This window comes from Trichomonas vaginalis, chromosome V, assembly GCF_026262505.1.
Source record: "Trichomonas vaginalis G3 chromosome V, whole genome shotgun sequence".
NCBI classification, from domain to species: Eukaryota; Parabasalia; order Trichomonadida; family Trichomonadidae; genus Trichomonas; species Trichomonas vaginalis.
In genome coordinates this window covers 6,513,770-6,531,999 of record NC_067207.1, presented here as the reverse complement: position 1 = coordinate 6,531,999, position 18,230 = coordinate 6,513,770, and the positions used below count along the sequence as shown (strand labels likewise).

General features: G+C 29.2%; 8 protein-coding genes across 8 annotated transcripts, besides 5 other annotated features; 7 read left to right on the top strand and 1 right to left on the bottom strand.

Moving 5' to 3' along the window:
• Positions 1-97: 97 nt before the first annotated feature.
• On the top strand, positions 98-517 carry TVAGG3_0289430 (bromodomain family; the record flags this gene model as incomplete). The annotated part of the gene is made up of 1 exon (XM_001578895.1): positions 98-517. One exon carries the CDS (start codon positions 98-100, stop codon positions 515-517), a length of 420 nt encoding a protein of 139 aa, XP_001578945.1.
• Positions 518-1,010: 493 nt separating this feature from the next.
• Positions 1,011-2,315, bottom strand: TVAGG3_0289420 (vacuolar fusion protein CCZ1 homolog-related family; the record flags this gene model as incomplete). Its single annotated transcript, XM_001578894.1, has 1 exon — positions 1,011-2,315. One exon carries the CDS (start codon positions 2,313-2,315, stop codon positions 1,011-1,013), a length of 1,305 nt encoding a protein of 434 aa, XP_001578944.1.
• Positions 2,316-3,435: 1,120 nt separating this feature from the next.
• TVAGG3_0289410 (GTPase protein) lies at positions 3,436-4,805 on the top strand (the record flags this gene model as incomplete). Its single annotated transcript, XM_001578893.1, has 1 exon — positions 4,098-4,700. One exon carries the CDS (start codon positions 4,098-4,100, stop codon positions 4,698-4,700), a length of 603 nt encoding a protein of 200 aa, XP_001578943.1.
• A 705-nt stretch (positions 4,806-5,510) lies between these two features.
• On the top strand, positions 5,511-6,043 carry TVAGG3_0289400 (uncharacterized protein; the record flags this gene model as incomplete). The annotated part of the gene is made up of 1 exon (XM_001578892.1): positions 5,512-5,967. One exon carries the CDS (start codon positions 5,512-5,514, stop codon positions 5,965-5,967), a length of 456 nt encoding a protein of 151 aa, XP_001578942.1.
• Positions 6,044-6,693: 650 nt separating this feature from the next.
• On the top strand, positions 6,694-9,399 carry TVAGG3_0289390 (the record flags this gene model as incomplete). Its single annotated transcript, XM_001578891.1, has 1 exon — positions 6,694-9,399. The coding sequence occupies one exon, from the start codon at positions 6,694-6,696 to the stop codon at positions 9,397-9,399; it is 2,706 nt and encodes a 901-aa protein (XP_001578941.1).
• A 517-nt stretch (positions 9,400-9,916) lies between these two features.
• On the top strand, positions 9,917-10,393 carry TVAGG3_0289380 (uncharacterized protein; the record flags this gene model as incomplete). The annotated part of the gene is made up of 1 exon (XM_001578890.2): positions 9,917-10,393. One exon carries the CDS (start codon positions 9,917-9,919, stop codon positions 10,391-10,393), a length of 477 nt encoding a protein of 158 aa, XP_001578940.1.
• Positions 10,394-11,043: 650 nt separating this feature from the next.
• Positions 11,044-11,149: a mobile genetic element.
• A 1,135-nt stretch (positions 11,150-12,284) lies between these two features.
• On the top strand, positions 12,285-14,359 carry TVAGG3_0289360 (antigen BSP-related family; the record flags this gene model as incomplete). The annotated part of the gene is made up of 1 exon (XM_001578889.1): positions 12,635-13,684. The coding sequence occupies one exon, from the start codon at positions 12,635-12,637 to the stop codon at positions 13,682-13,684; it is 1,050 nt and encodes a 349-aa protein (XP_001578939.1).
• Positions 14,360-15,555: 1,196 nt separating this feature from the next.
• Positions 15,556-15,592: a mobile genetic element.
• Positions 15,556-15,592: a terminal%2Cinverted (terminal inverted repeat of Banshee-A3 transposon ID:TVAGG3_0289350).
• Positions 15,593-16,649: 1,057 nt separating this feature from the next.
• Positions 16,650-16,842: a mobile genetic element.
• A 138-nt stretch (positions 16,843-16,980) lies between these two features.
• Positions 16,981-17,107: a mobile genetic element.
• A 396-nt stretch (positions 17,108-17,503) lies between these two features.
• On the top strand, positions 17,504-17,989 carry TVAGG3_0289320 (uncharacterized protein; the record flags this gene model as incomplete). Its single annotated transcript, XM_001578888.2, has 1 exon — positions 17,504-17,989. One exon carries the CDS (start codon positions 17,504-17,506, stop codon positions 17,987-17,989), a length of 486 nt encoding a protein of 161 aa, XP_001578938.1.
• Positions 17,990-18,230: the final 241 nt, after the last annotated feature.

The following is an 18,230-nucleotide window of genomic DNA, read 5'->3' as shown; positions in this document are numbered from 1 at the left end:
TTGTATTGAATAGATAAATTGGTTTCAATTCATCTTGATAATAAGAAATATGCATAGGTGATGATGCATTACATGAAAATAGTATTTTTTTGTATTGATGGATTCTTTTCTTTTACTTCAAGCCAAAGAGGTTATCCGAAAACTTGGCTCAAAGCCAATTTTCCGTATTTTTAGAAGTAAAGATATATTGATGCAATATTTTCCATCTATTCAAAGAAAAGATCTCAAGAATTGGGTTGATTTAAAATCCATCATGGTAAACCTAGAAAAGCGTAAATATAAATCTAAGAAAGAGTGGATTGCAGATGTCTCGATGGTATGGAAGCCACTTTTAGGTCTTCAGCCTATTAATCAACTTTTAGTTGCTGTAACTCATGAATTTCGAAATCTTGCAATTAAATTAGTGTCAGACATACCAGATAACGAACACCAACAAGAAATCAAATCAATTCAAGCAATTATACAAGAAATGAATTTATTGACTCAAAGAACTATTAACCAAGATTTAACAACCTGAAAACCTAAGCAATTTCAACTATATTCTCTACATTTCTTAAGTTAAATTTTTCAATTTCAGAATTTGCAAAATATCTACGAATCCAACTATATAACTTTGTCTTTTAGGATGGTGCAAAGCCAAATACTTAAATTTTGCAAGATAATCTTTCGTTTAATTTATTCCTCGCATACAAGGGCTTTTCTTAGATAATGAACTTAGCGTTCAAATTAATTCATCAGAATTACAGTTAAATTTGTTATAGCTACCTTTATTTTAAAAGAAATTTGAAAATTTTTATATTGATATTTCGTTTATTTCCTCATTAGCATCTACGAACCTAGACAGGATATTACCATGAATACATTTACTATAGAAATATTCAGAGTAATAATAAATTTATTTGATATTTTTTGTTATATATGATAATTTCGAGTTTCAGTTGAATAAATATGTTAAAGTTTACTAAAATCAAGTATTTTATTACTAACAAACAATAACTTAATAAGATATTTTATTGAATCGAGCAAGACGATTTTGTTGGAAGGATCCTATTTTGTTCCTTGAGCACAATGATTCTGTTGCATATCTTCAACTGCTCAGATAGTGTAATACTTGGACTCTTGCAAGTTACGACCTTTTCTGCTTTTCTTGCACCTCTTATTACAGTAATGAAGTATTCCTGTACTCCAGGGAATCCGACAGAAGCAATTGTATCTGTATACATCGCTGCTTGATGGCCTCTGATGAAATTTTCATCAACTGCTTGACGGCTTTTTGCATCGATTTGACAGCAATCGAAGGACATTTCTTGCTGGTCATCCATGGCAAGTGCGAAAGGAACAGGGACTTCTGTAATTGGCTTAACAGCTGTATTATTTCGGAGGTAATCGCAAATTGACCGTAAGTGGTGTGGTATTTCACGAAGTATCTTCTCATCGATTGTAATTTCTGGATCGAGTGTTAAAACTATTTTGTAATTATGGAGTTTGAAAGCAACTAAGAGATGAGGAACGCCTCCAATATAGATAACTGGCTGATATAGTGAGTTGATTCCATTCGTGTCTGTATAGCAGCCAATAATCCAGGTTAAGGCGTCTCTATCTGCACGAGGATTGTGAAGGAAGAGATGACCAAAGCGCTTTCGCATTCCGAAAGCAAGAGCTTGAGTAACTGTTGCGGTGAATGTAGAATGAATAACCCTATGCTTTCGATACAAAATACATATATCAGAGAAAATTTTTCTGTGTCGTAAAAGGAGTTGAGCACACATTCGCTTAAGTGCATGAAAATCTCCTGTAATCTGCTGACGAGTAAAGGAGTTAAAAATGTATGAGAAATCGAGATGCGACCAATTGATTGAAGAAATAATGCATTGGAAGGCATAGTCTATTTGGGATTCGATCATTTCTTCCGATGGCGGATTTTCACCTTCCAAAATTATATCTGGAAGTGGAACCCAAAAGTGAGAAAACATTAATTTGCAGTGCCTTAGAATGGACTGAAGTAAGAACCTGTTGAATGGAGCATGTGATTCAATAGAAACAGACATAAAAATATCACCATATAATCGATATATGCCAATTTCTTGTTTGTTTGTGAACATATAATCACATTCGTTCTCAGGTTTAAATTTACGACAAAATCCTGCAAATGTAATGATTAAACCAACTTCATTTAATTTCTCTTCTTCAGTTCGTTCTTCTTTTGAGTAATACCAGTATATCTTCGGTTTTGCTCCTTCTTTCTTAGGAGGAATGATGTTGAAAATTGTGAAACTGCGAAGAATACTGTTTTCTTTTACAGATTCAACTTCCATTTTTGATTTTTATATTTCACTTTCGGCTTTTCAGAAATGTTATAACAGTTATATTCTCAATTAAGTTATATTGCTTTTAGCTGGATAAATTCAACTCAGAATATCTCTTCGTTATATTTTTAATAAAATAGACAGTGCATACAAAGAATTATAGCATCTCGTTCTAGTCATAAATGTGTTGCCTTGGGAGCGATTTGGTTATGAAAAATCATCCCATTGAAATTCAATTTCACTACTGTTGCCTTTTGTTTTTGTTAATCAACAAATACTAATTTCATAGCCTATATAAGCAAAACGCATCAACAAATAGATTAAAAAATTATCGCGTTGTAATTTCCAAAAATGTTCGGGCAGAAATCATCGATATTGTTAAATTCGAGCATACGCACAGATATGAATGGAAGCAAAGAATAATTTTTTTCTACATCGAAGGTTATCCACAAAGAATCAACTAAAGTACTCACAAAATCTAGATTGAGAGGCGGTCAATGACTTTTGAGGGGAAATTAACGCATGGAATTTAATATTATTTAGGTTGATATTCTTGCTTATTATTTCAGAAAAAAATCTTAAAAATTTCAATATAAAAATTGAAAGCAATTCAAAAAAATTGCTAACATGTAAATTTTAATATCCTATGCATAATTTCATATTTTGAACATTTTTTATTTTTGTTTAAAACTTAAAATTTTGCGAATTTAATATAATTTATAAAATATAATACGTAGATATATTTAAAATACACTAAATTTAATTGTTAATTGACGTTTTTGGGAATGAATTTTATCAAAACATGCCTGAATCCGAAAATTTGAAAGAACGAATTACACAATCATATATGTAGAATTCAAAATACAAACTTAAAGATTGTATACGTTTAAAATTATTCAGATTGTGTTTGATTTCCACTCATTCTGTTTCTTTTGAACTCTAACACTAACATTTCATGATGATTACATGATCCATTATACATGTTGAATTGTTCCAGATTCTACCAGAAAATCAATCCAAATTTCTCAATGCATTCATGTTGATTGGACAAAATTTAAAATTTATCAGCCTGTTTCCAGAGAAACTCATATATTCCCTAATGAAATGTAATTTTTGCTACATTTATTTCAATCAAATTTCAAAAAATTGACTGCAGAGCTTGAAAAGGTGATGAATCATGTTGTTATTAGATGTACATATTAGATTTACTATTTCCAAAAAAATGCTCAAATTTGAATAGTTTTTAGAAAATTTGGAATTACACTCCTTACATTATATATAATTAAATGTTTAAATTTTATTTATTTTTCCCTTTTAATTTTATAACGTGCTCTATCAAAACTAACCTCTCAATTGAAGGCCACAAAATCTAAGTAGTGAGGGTACACAAATTTTGTATGGAGTACGGTTCAATTTTTGAGAGCCTCACTACTTAGATTTTGTGACTACCTTATGTTCGCGATTATTTTTGTAAACCCCGATCAATTTCATTATTTCAGAACTTTAAATTGTTAGCTGATTTCATATATTATTATTTTCTCCTAATGGAAAATTGTCACACATTCAATTTTATTTGTCAGTATTTCAAAATTTGATAAAAATTTGAAAGGAATTTGGCCATACACATTTTTCAACCAATTATATTTATTATTTAACAATTTAACCTCTAATTTCTCCACGGTTTTTAATTCAAAAAATTGAATTAATAATATTTATTACATAAATTAGAATAGCATGATATTTTTATTATGTTTTGTTCCAAAATTTTTTTGTCAAAAATCGAAATAAAAAATGAGAACACGCATGGCTGATGATGCATCTGAGCCAACATTATGTTGTAAAATTGTAATGATAGGAAATTCAGGTGTAGGAAAAACAAGTCTATCACTCCGCTGGATCAATGGCGAGTTTAACAAGACAATGGAACCGACAATTGGTGCAAACCACATGACAAAACGTATCTCAGTTGAAGGGCAAGATGTAAACATATTCATGTGGGATACAGCTGGTCAAGAACAATTCAAGTCACTCGCTCCAATATACACTCGATCTGCAGCTGCTGTAGTTCTAGTTGTGTCAACGACTGATATGGAATCCGTAAACTCTATAGATTATTGGGTTAACGTTATTTGTGAAACTAATGATGTGATTCCTCCTTTCATTTTGGCAATTAACAAAAATGATTTACGAAAGCCAGATCCAGCAATGGAATCATATATAAATTCAAAAATTAATAAGTTCGAAGGCATCTTTTTTGTTTCTGCACTTACAGGTGAAGAAATTGATAACTTATTTTTGGGAGCAGCTTCAGCTGGATATCATTTCGTCGTAAATCATGCAAATCACCATGTAACTGCAACGTTTCAAAATTCCAAACAAGTTCAATGCTGTTGATTATAATTTTTACATTTGGTTTTATATCAAATTGGTACTTTACAAGCAGTAATGCTTTTGTTTATTAAATTATTTCTATTTGCGCTATCTTACATAACAAATTTTAATATATATTTTAAATTCAAGATTTTTCTCTGCATAATATGAAATATGATGTAACTCTCATATTCATGAGTCTTAATAGAACTATTTATCATTATTAAGTTACATATATAATACTAGTTTCTGTATTTTCAATTGAACCATATCTTATTCTATGCACAAATCAGCATTGTAAGGATTTTCTTTTTCACAGTATCATTATAAGTGAATCCTCTAGATTATTGTTCACAATTCCATTAACAAGGTAGAATTGCAATTCATCACTTTTAAATTATGCCAACGATCATAATATATCCAATAAAACTTCTTCTTAGTTGAAATTTAGAAACCTCATTTGCTCATTTTATTGCTGGCTTTCATAATGATATTGAACTGATAGTTTTACTTGAGTAAGTGTGAGATTATTAACAACAATGTAAAGTATGAGTTCCTTGTTTATTTCGAAAGGCATCACTCATGAATGAAAATTTTTGGTTTTGATTGTAGAAAATTTACACTAATTTTTAATGAATTCAAATTTGCTTAAACAAGAGTATTCTAATCCTATATTATCATCAATCTTGAAAATGAAATTTTTTTTCTGCACTCTGATCCATTTCTTTTCTTTTATAATCGGAATCAATAGGTATCAGCAGTTCACTTTCCAGCACAAACCAATCAAGTTTTTAGCAGCGGTTTCTTTAGGGGGAAATGGGAGGTTTTGACAATAATGTTTTTCGCCCTTGCTATCTCGGCTGCATCAGTCAAATCTTCCTTCATTCTCAATGAACAATCTACGGAATACGTATTTAATTGCACTGATAAATTAGAGCTTGAAGTTCCTTTTGCAAAGAAAATTTTCCTTAAACTTTGGACACAATCCACAAAAATCAAAGCTTCAAAGACAATCATTTCAACTAACTCCACATCTGAGACTGCACTTGAATTCTCAGGAAAAGAAGCACCATATACAACATCTGTCAAATTAGAACAGGAGCCATTCATTCTTACACTTACATGCCCAGCTGAAGAAAACAGCACAACAGTTGCCGTTCGCGCTACACAAGAAGTTCCATCAGATACTACACTTTATGCTTTGATTATCACTGCAATTGTTTTGATCGGTATTGTCATGGTCATCATCATGTTCCAGTTCTGCACATTCCACCACAGGAAGCTTGATTAAGCAAATATGATATGATTTTTTTATAATTTTTTAGCTTAAAACAAAACTATATTTTACATTTAATATAAAATCGCTTATTTACTAGGATTAGATCTTTTTGAACTCGTGTAATTGTAATTTCTGTTTCCAAATTCCTATAAGATAACCATTTTGATAATCCTCATAAAATGCCAATCTTTTGAATCGATGTAAGAGCAATTTTTGAATGTGTTATTGCTTCTTATAAGATTTAATTAGGTTTTACTCGCTTTCTAATGCTCTGAACCTATCAATATTCATCGAAATTTTCAAACATCCTTATTTTCGTTAATTGCGCCAAATATGGTTAAAAGACATAAAAAATCAGCTAATCTTTGATCATACCAAACAAGAATAGCTTATTTTCAATCATTATTTTGGAACGTTGAAGATTTATTATTATTATCTCAAGGATTGTGCTTTTTACACCTATTAAATACAAGACATGCTACTATTTTAGGTGTATTTCTCCATATATTTCATATTTAAATAATATTCATAATTGCAAACTTACAACTAAAGGAGAAAACTAGAGGTATGCTAAATATCACATTTGTTGGTCTTCAAGGTGAGTTTGTTCGCGAACCTTAAAATCTCTATTGATTAACATTACAATCTTAGTTTTTCTATAGTTGTTTATATAAATCCGATCTAATAAACTCTATTTCACTTTACCAAAATTTCATATTTCTAGTTGTTGAATGAATGATGCCTTATCAGCTTGCAGTCTCGGATGCAAGGGATCGTGGCATCAATCCACTATATGCAGGAATTGTACAAGAAATATCATTAGCCGAGAATGCAGTTGATTTGATTTTAATTGTATCGCCAAATTACTTATTATTTTATGATTTTGGCGATTCAAAGCTACTTTATCAATTTTCATGGTTAGAACTTACAAATTTTAACTATTCTGCTTATAATATACAGTTAACTTTTGGAAATTCGAAATTTAATTGTTTTTCGGAAGAAGTTAATCAGATACTTTTGACAATTTCAGAATCATTACAGAAAATATTAAAGACACATGAACTCAACGCTATTGGGTTTACTCCATATAAAAATTTAATTTACGAACCAACACCAGAATCAATAATTTCACGTGTGGAACTTTACTGCAAGCAAAAAGATATCCAAATGACACAGGATATTCAAATAAGTCTCTATGATTTTCTTACTTTTTCAAATTCTTCGATTTCTATTCGCCAATTTCAAAACCAAAAGAATATTTTACCAATACTATGTGATATACTGCCACTTGTCAAAAGCATTGTAAGTGTAGAACTCTCCAAAGTCCAAGGATTAGATCTATTTCACCACGCATCATATATTTCACGGGAGAAATCAAACATTCAGCATATAAGTATTAACGGAAAAGCTACAGAGTCATTTAGTTCATATCTAGACCAAATAATGAAAAATAACGATCTCAATCTACAAGGATTGACATTTTCTAACTCATTATTCGCAGATTCACAACTAGACCAGTTGAAAGAAGTCGTAATTGCTAAAGAAATCCGATCTTTAGGTTTTCAAAGAGCAATATCAGACGAAAACATGAAATATTTCTGTAAAGAGTTCATAAACAGTAGGGTTGGAGACATTTTAGTTTATTTAAATCTGGATTTCTCATCAAATATAAGGTTATCTTTAATTTTCCCAAATATCCCGAATATACAATACTTATCGCTAGAAAAATGTGACCTAGATATAGCAGATGTACTAAACTCCATCACAAAGTATAGATTAAACAATTTGAAAGCGATAAATTTATCTGCGAATAATAACATCGATACGAATTCATTAGACTCAATAATTCTACCAGAATCATTGGAATCAATATCAGTGGATAACATAAAATGGATGGATGATGGTTTATTGCACTTTTTCCAAATGATTGAAAATAATTATAATGAAAAAGGAGTTAGATTATCAATTGTCAATGCAAGATGCCCAAATAAAGACTGGGAAGCGTTTTTCAGCTACTTAAACCAGTCAAATTTGAAGACAATTTGCTCATTAGTCTGGGATCGCAATCCTGTTAACAATATCCTATTCGACTTTCTTCTTTTGAATGAGGACTTGTCATATTTATCTGTTAATTACTGTTTCAGGGACAATGATCCAGATTTAATTCAATTATTTGCAAATTTCTTGATAAACTCGCCAAATTTACTTCATTTATGCGTCAGAGGTAAGAAATATGCTACAATAGGTTCATATATTTCAATAATTGTTGATTCCGTGTTTAATTCGAACTTAATTTACTTAGATCTCTCATTTAACGGAGGAGGAGATGATTCCATCATCTATATACAAGATTTATTCGATTCCAACCTCCAAGTCTTAGTTGCTGATGGTTTATGTCCAGATTCTTTACCAGTTTTTAGAGATTTCTTAGAAACAGCAGCCAACAGCCATGTTTTCCTTTCATTCCCTTCATCTGATGCTTCTTTCATTATATCACAGGAATCTGGTGACAAAGAATCATTAATGAGAGATTTTTATCGAATTTTGGATGAAAATCAACAAAAAAGTGACAACTTTTATAGTGTTTTCATTGATGAAAGGGATTCAAGGTTTCCTCAATACATTGATGCAACAAACATCTCTATTTCTATGAATGAAACACGATTTGAACCATCAAAACAATTGTTTGAGCTTAGTTACGCTAAATCTGCAGAAGTTCTCAATATAAACACCCCTCCTGAACATGTAGAAGAGAGTTTGATAAAGAGTCCGACCAAAGACTTCTTTGAACCATATAAAAATCATAAAAGAAAGAGATTAAGAACGAAAACAAAAATTGATTGGATATCTCCTACGAAAAACAAGCCAGATTCACCAAAACTACCATTAGTTCCTGGAGTTAAGAGACCCAAACAGAACACGCATGTCAGTATCATGGTCAATAACGATGATTTTGATGATGCAGAAGATTATATTCAAAAACCAATGTCAAGTAAGCGCCGTAACCGATCAGTTCCTGCAAACTTGGTATCCAGAACCATGGATAACCCCATGATTGATGGCTATACCAATCTCAGTGACGGAGGAGACGTATCTAATATCCAATCAACACTGGCGAACGCTGGAGATGTTTCCCTAAACCAGAATGATGTAAATGAAGCACCACTGTTCATCCAGAAATCAGTTTCAACTGAATTAAATGTTGATTTGGAAACAAATAACCAAACAACAGAGATTAGAACGAAATCTCTTAGAGAAAGAAAGAAAATTAGAAAGAGCTCGAACGTAATTTCTAAATGGGACTTCCCAATTCCGTCTCTACCTGAAACTGGCGAAGATATTTGGTCAGATTTAGATGAACAATTCTCTTTCGATGCTGTTTTTGATTGCATTAAAGATGATTCACCATTTGAACCTCCAAAGAAGAGTCACCACAAAAATTGACTCAATATTTATTTTATTATTTTTTTTATATATATATTTTATATTAAAGTTGTATTTTAATCGGTTGTTTACCATATTAATTATATCCAATTGCTTTTTAATTCATTAAACAAGAAATGGAATTGATTTCCCAAAAGATCACAAGATATAGTCATAATATCTATATAACCAAGAGACCGGTGTTTCGATTTTATTGATTATAAAGATTTGATTGCAAACAAATTTAGGGTGATCTTGTGTATTCTAAAAAATTGACGAGTTCTGAAGCAAATGATCACTAAACAAATTAATAAACTGTCAAACATTAAAATAGCAAGTTACGAATAGAATAAAAATTTGAAATTATATAAATGAATGCTCAAAAACACTTTGATAACATTTTAGTAGATAGGAGTATAGTTAACATTCAAAATACTCATACAATTTTCAAAGTTTAATGAAGAATTGAGTCGGAAAAAATAAAATTGGTGGAATATTAAAAAACGAAGCTGTTGGATAATTTAAATTTCATTTCATAATGGAAGAGAAGAAAGCCAAAAAGGAAGAGAAGAAGAATGCATCCAGGCAATTGAACAATTATAATTATTATGGCAAAGTTAATAACGAAATGATTAATACAGCACTTGATGAAGTACAAAATTCTTTACGCAGAATTGTCGAACAAGATCCAAAAAACGCAAAAACTATTATTTCATCAATTACTAAGATCTTAAGTGATGAGAAAATACTGATAAATGATGAGATTAATCAAAAAGCTTTACCAAAAGCTTCGAAAAATGATGAAGAAGATAAAGCTATTATCGAAAGGATTACTAAACTATCAAAAGAAGAACCAAATGTTGCAAAACTTAGAACTTTTGCGAATTTGGCTTCTAAAATAATCAAAATACCAATTACTCATCAGATTACTTCGAACAAGGTATTTTTATTAGGATGGTTCAAAGATAATATTGAAGCAATCGAAAGAGCTTTCGCAAATGGTGAATTTAATTAATTTAATAATACCTCATTGTATCTCTCGGGTAAATATATTTTTATATTTGATAGAAAGTTTGCAGAAACTTCAAGATATAATCAACATCCTATATACAATTGCATTAAGCCAAGATGGTTTACAAGAAGATAACTATATCGCGATTAGGATCCTCACAAGATTACTTCCTCATGTTGAAAACAATGAAGTATATTTAACAGATCACCCGATCGATGAATTCTGTTTTCTTAGCAAACTAGATGAAGTTGTTCCACTATTCGCCAAATTGATAGAACTCAATCCAAATAAAGATCAATTTAGATCAATAGCTCAAATTATTTACGAAAAAACAGAATTTAATTGCTATAAATACATGGTCATGATTTTGATGACTTTTTCTAACCGCAAATCGTCACTTTTCATGTTTTAAAATTACTACATATCCTATATGCATATAAGATATAAATTAATTTTAAAACATCAAAATAGATTTTTGAGAGAATCAAATTTATCACATCTCATCGTTGTTCCGAATTAATATTTTACTTGCAATGTATATATAATCACAATTATATTTATCATATTAAAATTTAAAAATAATTTTTGAGTTTCAGATCTCCCTAATTTCCCATATAAATATATGTTTATTTTATTAAAAATAGAATGTTTGTCCAAAATTTTTTGCCCGTATAAATATTGTTAGGCACTATATAGGGATGCTATTTATCCTATTTTCATCCCATTTTACTGTTATCGCCTAGTGAATGTACCTTTGTTTGTCCAATTATTGATAAAAATCGATCCGCTCTGCCGCAAAAGTGACATCGAGGTTTACATGATGGAGAAATTGATCGAATTTTTGATCAACATTTAAAGCAAACAGCAAAATATACTCCGCTTCAATCCATCTCAAAAGTGACTTTATTTTGTGAAAATTTGAATTAAAGTTAGATGGGCCTAAGTGCAGCATTAAATACATTCAATATTTTTTTTACTTTTTTCTGAGTATTAAAAAAAAGTTCCTGAAAACTTTCTTGTAAAAATTTTACAATGATGATGAAAATTTTGTAAAGCTCACAATTTGACTTTTGAATTTGTACTATTTTTGATTTTTTTCAAATTTCATTTTAAATAAGGGTTTCGTTTTGCGAAAAAAACGTACAATACGCAATTTCGCTAAAAAAACATTTAGCTAGCAATTTCGACCTTTGACTCCACTCAAGACGTCACTTTTTTAATTTTGCGGTATCATATTTTTGGAAAATCTTTATGAATATTATATAAAAAGTCTCTTTAATATCTATATTTCATATTTTTATCGATTTTTAAAGTTTTTGCGAAAAGTATTCAATTATTTTTGCTATTTGGTCGGGTAAATGTCAGATTTGCGACATTTTCTGATATGATATTCAGATTCTACGTTGATAATAATGCTTATAGAACTCTCTTGCTATTGTGTCAAAATTACGAAACCGATAGCAAAAATATCTCGCAATATCAAAATTGAGATATTGAGTGAATTATGCATTATAGAGATTAAAAATCTGATTTGTGAAAACATCTCATCAGTTTCTAGCTAATTCAAAAATCTTTACTATCTTATTTGATTAAAATGAAAAGGGAATAGTTTCATTATGCTTTAAATGACAGCCTTATAATATAATCATAGTTTTCGCTCAATATGCAGCATTTTTTTTTCGAAATCTATGGTCAATATCCTAAATACTGATTGCTTTGCATTCATATCTCTTACATTTTCTATACCCACATCACTATTCATTGCTATTCCTATCTTTTTCATTTTTGTTTGTTTCTCATAATTTCTCAAAAAACATGATAACTTGATATTTGTAAATATCATACTTTATAACGTAAATAAGAACTTGACCTATTAAGAAAAGCAGTAATGAAAAGAAAATCTGAAATTCATAAAAATTACAAGTTTCTGATGACAATTAGCTTAATTAAACCAGGTACAAGATTATATAATTGTATTTTCTATCCAATTATCCATATAATATCTTATCCAGAAAAAATAACTTGATCAATACCAAATGATTTTTTAACTAGTAAATAAAGTATTTTCTTTACACACACATTGTATATCATGGTTTTTTTTTTGGTTTCGCAAAACATCCAAAAACAAATATGCTATAAAAGTGACAATTTTAGCAAAACGAAACCCTTATTTTAAATTTAAAATCGTAATACCGAGTCATTGAATACGTTTTTTTTCCTCCTGAATTCATTAAATTTTTTCCAATGTTAATTTTCTTTGTTCCATTTATAATTTCAGACTGTCCTGAAGGATCAGTCTATGATATTCCTTCAAATGTTACATCAATTGAAGTTTCTGCATTTTATGATTGTTCTAGTCTTACAAGTATAACAATTCCTTCAAGTGTTACATCAATCGGAGATTTTGCATTTTATGGTTGTTCTAGTCTTACAAGTATAACAATTCCTTCAAGTGTTACATCAATCGGAAATTCTGCATTTTATGGTTGTACTAGGCTAACCAGTATAACAATTCTTTCAAGTGTTACATCAATCGGAGATTCTGTATTTTATAGATGTTCTAGTCTTACAAGTATAACAATTCCTTCAAGTGTTACATCAATCGGAAATTCTGCATTTTATGGTTGTTCTAGTCTTACAAGTATAACAATTCCTTCAAGTGTTACATCAATCGGAAATTCTGCATTTTATGGTTGTACTAGTCTTACAAGTATAACAATTCCTTCAAGTGTTACATCAATCGGAAATTCTATATTTTCTAGTTGTTCTAGTCTTACAAGTATAACAATTCCTTCAAGTGTTACATCAATCGGAAATTCTATATTTTCTAGTTGTTCTAGTCTTACAAGTATAACAATTCCTTCAAGTGTTACATCAATCGGAGATTATGCATTTTATAGATGTTATAGTCTTGCAAGTATAACATTAAAAACACCTCAAGATATCTCTGGTTCTATCTCATCTAATGCCTTTACCAATTGTGAAATTCAAGAATTAATTTATGAAAACCAAGGATTCACACTCATTAATGATTTGTCTCTCAAAGAAACAGTCACAACAATAAAATTCGATTTTTTACATACAAATACAATTAAACGACTTAATGAAGAGAAACTTTTTTCATCACTTTTAAATTTCAACAAATTAATCAATATCTCAATAGGAAATATCAATGATTACACTATTCCTGCATCATTTATTAATGTTAATAATGTAAAAATCTTTATTTCAAATGATATTCAGTCAATTAATTCTCAGGCATTTTCAAGTGTTGACATTGGATATTTCATTTAGTCAACCTGTATTGGAAAGTAATTGCAGAACAAGCGTTTGACAGACTTGGTCTAAGCTTTCCATATAAGATAAAGGAGAAACCTGAAGAGGAACAAAATCGAAACGAAATCAAGAAAAGATTAAATTTCGTTCAGTATCCGATTTACAAGGTTGTTAAGTGCAACAATGAATTAGTTAGCTTTTCTACAGTCATTGTTATCGCAAAATCTATTTGCATTTTGTTCTTTGGACTGTTGATTATTAGATTTTTATCTAGTTATGATTTTGATGATATATATTACTTCTAATACTTATTTTCAAGCATCTTATAAATTGTTTGTATTGTTTATTTATATGCATAGTAATTTTTGAAAAAATTATATTTTTTTTTTGTTGGCTGATTAGTATAGACTAATACAATAATGATAAAACAAAAAGATGGGTGTATAGTATGATGAAGAAGATAAAGCTATTATCGAAAGGATTACTAAACTATCAAAAGAAGAACCAAATGTTGCAAAACTTAGAACTTTTGCGAATTTGGCTTCTAAAATAATCAAAATACCAATTACTCATCAGATTACTTCGAACAAGGTATTTTTATTAGGATGGTTCAAAGATAATATTGAAGCAATCGAAAGAGCTTTCGCAAATAGTGAATTTAATTAATTTAATAATACCTCATTGTATCTCTCGGGTAAATATATTTTTATATTTGATAGAAAGTTTGCAGTTAATTTTCATGTTATTTATATCATGAATAATTGAATATTTCTCTAATTCATTTATAGAACATCTTATATAGCATATATTTTTCAAATAAGATTATTTTATCACGAAATATGAATTAGAAATAGAAATTCGATACTGTTTTGCAAATATACCATAATATCATAGGTAACAGCATAATTAAATTGCAAGTCAACATTTGTTATGAAAGTTTAGTTTCATTAGTACAAGAAATGCATGTTACTTTAATGAAATTTAAAATGTTCATATGGATTGTCACTTTTTAAAATATAATAAAATGAATATATTTATTATCTACATAATAAAGCACTCAGTTTAAGATATTAGACCAAAAACCTGAGGATATTCGATTTATATACATTCACAGTATGGTGTTTATCAGCCAAACAGCCGATTGAATAAACTTATTTGGAGAAATCGCTCATCTTTCGGAATATGAAAATTTCAATCATTCAAAAAAGTAACGATATTAATTTTCGAATTGAATTATTTCATGAGTAATATACAATATATGTCGGTATATCCTATGGCATTCCAAACGGGAACCGCGGTTGGTTACCATGGATTTCCGTCACCGGTCACATTTTAAAGATTTTTAAAGCCTTATAAAAATATGCTTTGTAAATCATTTTTTGTAAATCGGCAAAAATTTGGTAATTTTCTTCAACTAATAAATCTGCGAATAGCATTTATAATACAAGAACAATCTTTTAAAATGCGTTTGATTCATTTTTGTATAATTTCATATAGGCACATATATTCTTCCGGGACTTTCCGTGATTTTACCGTAAAATCATTAGTTTACACCAATTTTTCCGTATTTTGAATAGTTTACTGCACTTTTTCCGTAAAATTGAGTTACGGGAATCCGCAAAATTTCCGGACCTCATTTTTCATAGAATATAATAATAATATTTGATAAAAAGATATATTATTTATATTTTTGATTTTTGAATTACGGAAAAAGTGAATTGATAACTTGATTTTTTTATATGGTTAATTTTTCAAATGATATTATGAAGATCTAAAATATTAAAAGTAAAAAATTGAATTACGGAAAAAGTGAGGTCAAAAGTGAAATAAATTTGCAGAACAATTTTCATTGAAATAAGCTTTATTTTTCATTATTAATAACAATGCTGTAATAAACAGAAATTCATCAAAAGTGACAGCTCTCAATTTTTTGACATTTGTAAATTCTAAATTGAATGAGAAAAATGAAATAATACTAAGCATAATACAATATTCTAGATTTAATTATAATTAGGAAAAGTTAGTTTTGAGAGTACTTTTCATAGGCATATAGAATGAAATCTTCTGAAAAATAATATCACATAAACTCATATTATTTTCTAATATATAACTATTTTATATAAAAATCAAATTCAATGATCTTAAAAGCGAAGGATAAACCTCAAAATTTACGAATATAATGGATGGGAATATAATGCTTATCTATCATAAAACCATATGAAATATCAATTTTTGCTTTACGCCTAATTTTTGACGACAATTAGCAAAAAATGTTAAATGTTAACACTCAGTCCATTTGAATATGAAAAATAAAATTGACTTTGATTAAATGTTTTTATTTATCATGCAATTCTTCTTGCGACCAAAGATTTGAATAAAATTTCAAAAAATAAGATAGCTTAAAAATAATATACGGTGTGTTTACTAATAGATGAATAGTATATAAATTCTATTAAAATGGATTTGATCCAAAAAAATATATAAAATTTGATCATAAATAAAATCGTTTTAAATTACTTCTTCATTTAAATTATAACAATTATTTTTGGTTTTATAGTTTTTAAAGCTCATGTGGTTTTTTTAACCACAGAATACTTATGTGCTGTAGCAAGCTTGCAATCCAAAGCTCACGTTAGACAACAAGAGTCATGAAGTCTCATACTAAGGGATATCCAACATATATTTTAATAATCTAATGTTTGTGACAAATATTCAACATAAAATTAAGTTTTCGTTTCGTTACAAGGCATTCATACTTTGGAGATATCATATTTAATGTACAGAAAAGTTAATATTAAACAATACATGCTAAAGAATTAATAAATAAGATAATAAAATAAATTTATACGTAATTACTTTCATTTAATATGCTTTATGCTGTATAATATTGATTAAGAGGCATTAAAAGGTTCCATAATCTGCTTTTATAGGCAAGATTTTTGATAAAAATTTTAAATTTTGAAAAATGATGAGAAAAGGAAAAAAAAGGTAAATGAGAGCAAGAGGAGGGAAAAAAAGAAAAAGAAAAGGAAGGGAAGGGAAAAATAAAAGGAAGAAGGACATATAAAAATTTAGATGCGCATTCTTAATGCCGAGGCGGCTTGCCGCCGAGGCGCGATTTTTTTAGGCCTCTACGGTAACCCGGCAATGTTTTTTTAAATCTTGTACAGCCCTAGTATATCCTGAAGATTCTAAGCATTATAAATTAATACCCATCAATTCAAATTTTTTTTGAGTCCCATTTTTTTTCATGAATTTGTAATGCCCAAAACAATTTGAAGTGATTGGTATACTTTGAACATTTTTAATAGATTTTAAGGCTGCACTTACGCCAATCTGACTTTAATTCAAATTTTTGACAACTGGCGTGAAGCGTCATTCAAAATCAACCTTAAACATCTGAATTTAAGCCCGTGTCATAGGGGTGTAAGTGCACCCTTAAAATTTTTGAAAATTTATAACCGCCATCAAATTAATGCTTGACTATAAAGTATCAACTGATGATTTATCCTTCTCATTATCAACATTTTGCACACCACAAAAAGATGATATTCCATTTGATGTTGCTTCCGCAAAAGCTTTACAAGATCTTAATAACATTAAAAACTTTTATCCTGAAGAAGTTATTAAAAACGCTGTTCTTTTCCATTGCTATAACAAATCCTGTGTTGATTCGTCAACTTATATTAATCCCAATATGCTCTCGGACTTGATAGCAATTTTGAAATCAGAAGAATGTATTGATTGTTCTAAAGTCCTCGAAATCATTTATAGTCTATCAAAGTTTGACAAAGTCCTCGAATTTCTTAATGATCAAGATATACTTTTAGATATTTCATGTACATAGATTGTGATGATGACTCTCTGTGGAGTGCCCTTCAGTTCTTCGAGTTTTGTACTTCTAACGATTTTTTACGTAAAGACGCATTGTACACGGTCAAAATCTGGGATTTTTCGGAAGTTGTTGATAGGTTTCTCAGTTGCGAATTTGAGGCTAAGATACATTTAATTGTAATTATTTCTAATATAATACAATACCGCGGATATGATATGGCAAAGGTAGCAATTAAGTGTGATATACTAAACGTGATCAGTTCTTTCATTCCAGATCACATCCGATATGCTTTGAATGTTCTTGACGCGCTTATCGAAAAGTACGCTGAACATGATCAAGGAAAAACCATCTATGATCTTATTAGTAAAACTAGTATTATCAAAGAATTGGAAGATGCTACAGAAGAGAATGATAATGACGAAGAATTCGAAATGATCATTAATTTTGTCATTCGTTTCAACAACTTTGCAAATAAATGGGTAGAGTAATTCACAATTGTTTGCTTCTCAACATATTCCTTAAATATTTGATTTTTTTTTTGAAAATAAAATTATTAATTTTCTTTATTCCTTCCATTGTAAGAGTACATTAAGGCAAACTTTGCCGCAAAGTCCTTCTGAAGTCTCTCATTTGGTGTTTAAATTTGTCGAATTTTATTAGAAAGACTGATATTTGATCAAGGATACTCTATGAAGAGACGTTTAAAGTATCAGCAAACATATCTTGCTT